Consider the following 7,366-nt stretch of genomic DNA (forward strand, 5'->3'; position numbering starts at 1 on the left):
GCCTCATACCTCTCGCTCTCACCTCAGCTGTCACTCAAAATATCACCAAGATGATACCTGAGCACTTAGACGTTCAGGGAGTGACATTCACAAGAAAATCATTAACATGGCTACATGCGCTCTTTACCTTGAAGACATCTTCTCACATTGTCACTTTCCCTGCCTGTAATACCTGCCTGTGTGAGTGATTCACTGAACACAACAAAAAAGAGAGAAGTAATGTTACTTAATAATGTTAGTAATGTTAATGTTAATTTATCAGGTTTCATGTTGCAAACTCATTGCCATAATAGTTAAAAAAAAAAAAGCAAATGTGATGTTATTACATTTTTAACTACCATGTCATATCAACATCCTCAAAGTCGGTAAAAATATTGAGCATGAAAGTTTATTCTTGAGTTAGCTATTTCCGGAACCTCACTGATATGAAGAGAAAGCTGGTATGTGGACCCAGAGGCAAGAAGAAATGATAATAATAAAGTAATAAAATTTATGAACAACACACTGTTCCTAACATAGCTACAGAGTACTATCCAGTGGAGAAGAAAAACAGAGAACAAAAGAGAGATAAAGACCTTATTAAACATATTAAATACTCACAAAGGATTTCTTGTAAAAGAATGCTTTGAAGAATGTTTTTTTGTGAAACAAAAATAAGCCAGCAGTAGTTTAAATTCATTAGCGTATGACAGCTCTGACAGTTTCAGTGATCTTTTGTTTGCATTAAAAATATGAAGTTCTATCTGCGTTCAATTAAAGGGAATTCATCATTTAAAAGGAAGGTTAGAAACCAGTGCAAGGTCTGTCAGCTTCAGTCATCGTCATCTGCTGTCATGATATCATTGTTTTTCTCCATCATCACTCTGACTGTACTCTGTCTCCCAGGGCGGCTCAGTACGACGGGCCTTCCCCCCGTCGGGTGACAAGTGTCACTCATGCGAGAGGCGTGTTTATATGGTGGAGCGGGTCTGTGCCGAGGGGCTCTACTTCCACAGGGAGTGTTTTCGCTGTTCGACCTGCAGCTCGGCCCTGCGACAGGGAGCGCATGCTTTCGACTCTGAACAGGGTTCGTATCTTCAAATGGCTTAAAAACAGCAAAGAAAGTTGGTTTTGCTCATAAACTTTGTCCTGACATCTGCTGTAATCCTACAGGGAAATTGTACTGCAAACTTCATTTTGATCAACGTAACAATGGCACAAACCTACGGAGGAACTTCTCTCTACGCTCGGTGAGTACCTTGAACATCTGTTCATCTGATTCTACCAATACCTATTGTAAGAAGTTTAACTTAAATGTCACATCCTCCGTCTTAGAACCTTCACGGAGCCGGAGTTCAGGAGCGATGTGTTGCTGATGGAGAAAGCTCCCAGTCCAGCAGCACGGCAGACCTGCAGAGTCCACCTGCAGCAGGTACCTTCAGCTCGCTCATAAGGAAAAAGCTGAGCTGGCCCCTGAGTGTGACTCGCACTGTGTGTAACGCCCCCTGGTATCTGTCCTGCCGTGTGCGTAGTACAGCACAGGCCCTCGTCGGCCACCTGAGGGACAACGCCCAGGACTATACATTACTGTATGAGCTACTGAGCATGAGCTTGCCCCTGCTGTTTGTTTTACAAGAGGTACTGCTGCAGATGTACACAGAGGCTGTGCCAGATGGGCCGAGCTCTTTCCAGCCTCTGCTGCTGTGGCTGCAGGAGCATATCGGGCACGGGCTCATCTAGACTCTCAGCAGATCTCGGCTGTTAATAGTTCCCCTAGAACATTGTTCCAAATGCCATTAAACCTGTGACTGAGGTGCACGTTAGCTGGAGTGTTCTCGTCATATTATCATTTGTAGCTGGGCACAAGCACCTTTTTAATGTTTACTTGCCGGTTATGATGATACTGTAGTTAGATTCCCTCCCAGTGTGTTGGATGTACGTATATGCATCAGCCAAATAAGAGACACTATACACTATACTATGCAACTTTTTCCAGTTCACTACAGAGGGTTGGGACAGTTTGTCAGATGATGAAAGCTGCACCAGACACTTTTGCAGTGGTTAGATGAGGAAAATGTACACTCCCTTTTGGGTTACAATAGTTGTTAAAATGCAAATAAGATAAAAACAGGCCACAGTCAGTGCCTTAAAGACTTGAGACTGCTGAAATGTTCAATCATCATTGCTGTAGAATTTAACCTTTTACAAAAATGGATCCTGTAGTTAAAATTTCTTAACTCAGGTTATGACTGACTCACTTGATGCACTTTATCTTTGGGAACTGCCTTGTGGACGTAGCAGGAAACTGTCACATTACATAAAAACCTGGTCTGATGTTAATGGTAATCACCAGCCAGGTTTTCCTTTGACTATCCATATGTGCTCCTGCCATATGTTTTCTTTTAATATATATATGCACGTATGTGTGTTTTACACATAGGTTAACCATTTGCTCATAATCTTTTTATACTCTGATCACTCTGTTTACTTCAAGAAACTGCTTTTATTGATTTTTTTGATTTTTTGAATTTTTATGAATGACACCAAAAATCTCTCATGATGTTTGATACTGTGGACTATGTGGAGTATTTATTAAGTTCTACTTTGCTGCCACCTACAGTTGACTCTCAGAACATGAAGGCAAAATGAAACACTCGGCTCCTCTCCCTGTATAAAATTATTACACAATAACTGCTTTATGAAATGTTTTCAGACTTACTGTAGACAATAGAAGCTGGTGAGCATGCTGTGATGTGTTTGAATGTGCTTGCCACTCTTGCCTTGATTTTAAAGCATGCTGTTGGAAGATCAACTGCAAACCTCTCTTGACTGGAAGACACACAGATGCTTCCTAATCATATACACTATCTAATGATGCTTATGAAGCACTTTAGAGTTGCTTTTCGAGTGTTTTTGTTTAATTTTAAAAAAATATTTTAAAATTATATTTTGCAGAAACTTCAGGCATTATGTCAAGTGTTTACGGCATGATATCTGGGATATGCAATATGATGTTTGTGTTTTGTTTTGAGCTGCCTAATATTTCATGTTGAATTACTGAATGTGCTGCATGTAATATGGACTATATGTTTTGTTTACAGTGCAGTACAGGTGGAAAAACCTCAGTGTTTTTAAAATGCCAAAGAACTGTTTTCATACACACTGACTGGACTTGTATAATATTGAAGTTATACAACACAGCAACAGTCATGCAAACTGTAACATGTACAGCGGTGCCAACATACAAATATCTTCTTCATTATGAATGTCAGTATTTGTTTTGTTTTCATAAACATTTTCTACTTTTGTGCATTCAGCTGTTTTTATTTCCATCTGTATGTTTTCCGTGTGTTTTAGATTATGTTTTTCTTTTCCTCCCATCAGCTGCAGCCTTTTATGAAGTGTGTGAGACAACTGGATGGTTAGGAGAAATGACGTTTTAAAGGTGATCACCTGCATGGTCACATGTTTGTGTGCCATAATTGTGATGTGGCTGCCGATACTGACGATAATTAACTGACCCAAAGTATCTGATGTGGCTTAACAACATTTACAGCGCTGAAATAACTGCAGGTTTTCCTTTGAAGTGACATTGAGGTTTGGCTAAACTAAACTAAATGAACTTTGTCATTGATCTTTGAGCTGTTATGGGAATGAACTTGTACTAACATATTTGTTTTGAGACCTTTGAATAGTTGCCCACCTCTCAGAGTTTGAATAATTAATTCGTTAATGAATAATGAAGTGGAACCAAACTATCGGTGCTAGTAGAAACTGGTAAAGAAGACTTAAAAGTAGGTTTTATTCCAGCCTTTTTGTGCATGTAAGTGAAAGTATTTCTTTCAAAACACCAACGTTTTATTCAAAATCTGAAAAAATAAATAACTTTAAACCAGTAGTTAACAAAATAATCCTCTGGGGTCCGCTCAGTAGCTGTTGGTTGTATCATAAAATCTTCCTCAGCAAGACTTCCAGTATGCGCTTCATGCCTCATTCTTGACTATTTTCAAGGTCAAGAATGAGGTTTCAAGCTTAAATCCAAAGCCAACATGCCCAGTAATCCTTAAAGTGCTCAGAAAAATGAAAATTTGAACATCAGCAATTCAAGTTCATCTGCTGAAGAAGACATAATTGCAAGCTTAACCGTACTTAATGGACCTTGTGGTGAGTTTGTTTTGTCAGCTTCTGTTCCCAGGGTCAAGATTCAGCTGTCAAATTCAACAATCTACCAATATGTTCTTGAATTACCTGTGTCCCTGTTACCTGATTATATGTTTTGATTTTAAATGGGAACTCCACTGTTAAAAGCAGCATCAGTTGTATGAAGACTACAAGTTGACAAGGAGGGAAGAATACTGATGGTGATGATACTGATAGGGATGATAGGATGTCTCAGATATCTTTCATTCTTTGGATGGTATGACTATGAAATTAAATTGGTATTAAAATACAGTTGTGGTATTAAAAAGTGCTTTAAAAATGAGTTTATGTTGGTAAACCCTGTTCAAGGTCTGGAAAGTGCTTTACAGGTTTTAGTGAAATCAATGTTTGTTGCCCTCTTCACCACCGCTGAGGAGCTCTTGAGCACGGACTGTAAAACCTCCGCCCGCTCCAGTGGAGCTGCTCAGAAATCAGTTACACTTCCCTGATGATCTGACAATAGCGGCAACGACCCACTTTACATTTACACACAAAGGTTCAATAAGGCACCATTTAGGGAAACTGTCTCAGTCTGTGAGCAGGTTGACCTCTAACGTTATATTTTCATCACATAAAACACATTAGTAGCATTTCTGTGCCGCCTCTTAAGTAACTTCACATGAAAAAGTACATCTGCATTGTGTCAGATACTGTTCAGGAATGCAGTTGTTATGCTCAGAGGAATGAACCTCCACTGACTTAAAAAACAAATACAGTTACATGATTCTACTTCAAAATAAAAGTCCCTGACTCTGCAGCTCCAGTTTATATTCTGCTGAAACGTCTGTACTTCTTCAGTTATGAAGCATTCATAACAGCTGTATAAACCCCTGTTTAAAGCTCTAAACATTTAGTGGAATAAAAGTGCAATTTACTAGTGGATGAGTATATACTAAATGTATTCAGTACAGAGCCATGCAAGTTCTTGTATTCATCTCTTTCTCATCTTGTCTCATCAAGTGTAGGGTTTGATCAGGTGGTGCATATTTTGAATCATTTTGACCTGTAATGCTCAGCACAGAATTTAAACCAGAGGTTGCTGCTTATGTATCATGCTTCACAACAGGATCACTGATAACTAATAATCTGTCCCATGTTGTGCTGTTCCTCTGCAGCTCTAAACTTTCACAAAATTTTTTTTGACGTGACAGGGTGATTTTCCAACAATTTATTATAATTAAATACATGTTTATTCCAAGTTATCTGTGAATTTCTACATGCTCTAACTCATCTTTTAATATCTGTGTTGTTGTCTTAAACATAGCATGGAGCATCATGAAGATGAACTACATAAAAATATATTCGGTTGATTATTGAATTAAATCTATAAACGTTTCCTTTTTGATAGATACGACACACTTAATGCTCACCAATGGCAAACACAACATTATTCAGAATATCTCACACACTGATAAACTGTGCTAAACAAGTTAATGTTTTTTCCTCTTTGTTCTGGACCTCTTAATGAATTCATCACAGCCAGTATCGGACATTACATCTCAACGATACTTAACAACTTCAGGTTTTTGTAGTGAATGTCTCTTTCAATGACAGCACTCAGTTTCAGTTCAACCTTAATAACTATGGAGAGCAGTGTATGGTGAGCGCGTCTGCAGAAATATTCAGATTTCTTTTCCAATGTCTGTTTTTCATTCAGAAGCTGCCACGCTAGAGGGCTGTCGCTTGATCCACTCAGGACTGAGAATCAGCATTACTTTTATACTGAGCATTATTAATGATGTGATTATATAAAATGTAGTAAAAAAGTAATGGTGATTTTTTTGAAGAGTGTGTTCAGAACATTTTCTTCTGCTCTTTAGCAATTCCTGCATTATTTTTTGTGCCGCTATATTACTTTTTAACCAATAAATGTATGTTTTGTTACTGACTCATGATTTTAAGCTGGTTCAGGTTTATTGCCTTATCTTGACAGTAAGGAATTACAAATTAGATGCTTATAGTTGTTTTGTTGACCAAAGCAACAGTTTTTAAATAGAATAGAATATAATTCTATATATATAAAAAATGTTGTTTTTTTACAGTATAGTATTTAAAAGAAAATATCAGATAGGAAAAAACTCTCAATTCCCTAAAAAACCAGCAAACAACACACCAGCAAATGAAAGCTACTGCGCTGTCTATGGCCTGTCACAGTTGTTAAAGAAAACGCTCATAGCCACAACCTGGAAACTAAAATATTATGTTGTGTTAAAAAGTGTTTAGGAATGCACTTACTGGAGGGGGCAGAGGGCAAAGCCTCCATTGACTTAAAAAAGAAACTGCTCAGTAAAATGGAGTAAGGGTTGGATAATTGAAGTAAAAAAAGTCCTTGAGTCTAAAGAGCTGGTTCATATTCTGAATGCATGTCTTTATCGCCTGGCTTGGTTAATTAAACTTTCCAGTTTTCAAGTGTCAAAGTGGATAGAAAGACTGAGAGCGACTGAGAGTCTGATGGTCGTCCTTTTTGAATTAAAAAGAGGACATTTAGATGGTTAGTATATCTGGATTATAGTTTGACTCTCACTGACTGTTAACAGGTAATTAAAGGGCAAGAACAAACTCTCAGTCTGATATTGAATGGAAGAAAGGTATAAATTCCTAATCCAACATTGTGGACGAGTATGTGCCATTTCATAAGAACCAAAGAAGTCATTCAGAGGAGGTTTAATTTTCTAATTTCTGGTTCATTCTCTAGTGTTGTAGAACTGAAGTTGTGATACTTAGAGCTGGTTTCACTGTGACAAACTCAAGGTAATGTGTTCCATTCAGAAAGCATTTAATTTCAATGCAATTAAACATTTGAGTGAGACCCTTCAAAAGTGCTTAAAGTTATTATATGTAACTTTTCCACATTAAAATGTCTAAAAATTACTAGAAAGATTCTGTTTTTTTGAGTGGTGTACTTACATTATACCATGTTTCCATCAATTTTCAAACCTAGAGAAATCCATAATTTTCTGATCGTACAAGGACACGATCAGTTTCATTTAGTCACCTGTCAATGGCCTCATATCCCCTTTGCACAGCATTGTGGTCATCTGACAGAAGTGGTCAAAATTGATTTATTTTATCCAGTTTTAGATATTGGTCATTTAATTAGATATTTTAACTGGATGAAGGATTTTAGTCATCGGACCTCTACATCATAATTTATCAGAGAAGCAAACTGTCAAACACAGATCTTAAT

General features: G+C 37.6%; 1 protein-coding gene across 5 annotated transcripts in view; it reads left to right on the forward strand.

Moving 5' to 3' along the window:
• Window positions 1–7,059, forward strand: part of mical2a (microtubule associated monooxygenase, calponin and LIM domain containing 2a) — a 36,601-nt gene extending 29,542 nt beyond the window's left edge. For 4 of the 5 annotated variants that reach the window (XM_056380781.1, XM_056380798.1, XM_056380771.1 and 1 more), the window contains 3 exons: window positions 886–1,066; window positions 1,153–1,229; window positions 1,315–3,291. In XM_056380781.1, coding sequence (XP_056236756.1) covers window positions 886–1,066; window positions 1,153–1,229; window positions 1,315–1,719 — 663 coding nt within the window. In that variant the 3' untranslated portion in view covers window positions 1,720–3,291. Of the gene's footprint in view, window positions 1–885; window positions 1,067–1,152; window positions 1,230–1,314; window positions 3,292–3,363; window positions 3,425–5,836 lie in introns of those variants that run through there. The other variant, XM_056380790.1, reaches the window with a different exon arrangement.
• Window positions 7,060–7,366: the final 307 nt, after the last annotated feature.

The sequence above is a fragment of the Seriola aureovittata genome, chromosome 1 (assembly GCF_021018895.1).
Source record: "Seriola aureovittata isolate HTS-2021-v1 ecotype China chromosome 1, ASM2101889v1, whole genome shotgun sequence".
Classification (NCBI taxonomy): domain Eukaryota; kingdom Metazoa; phylum Chordata; class Actinopteri; order Carangiformes; family Carangidae; genus Seriola; species Seriola aureovittata.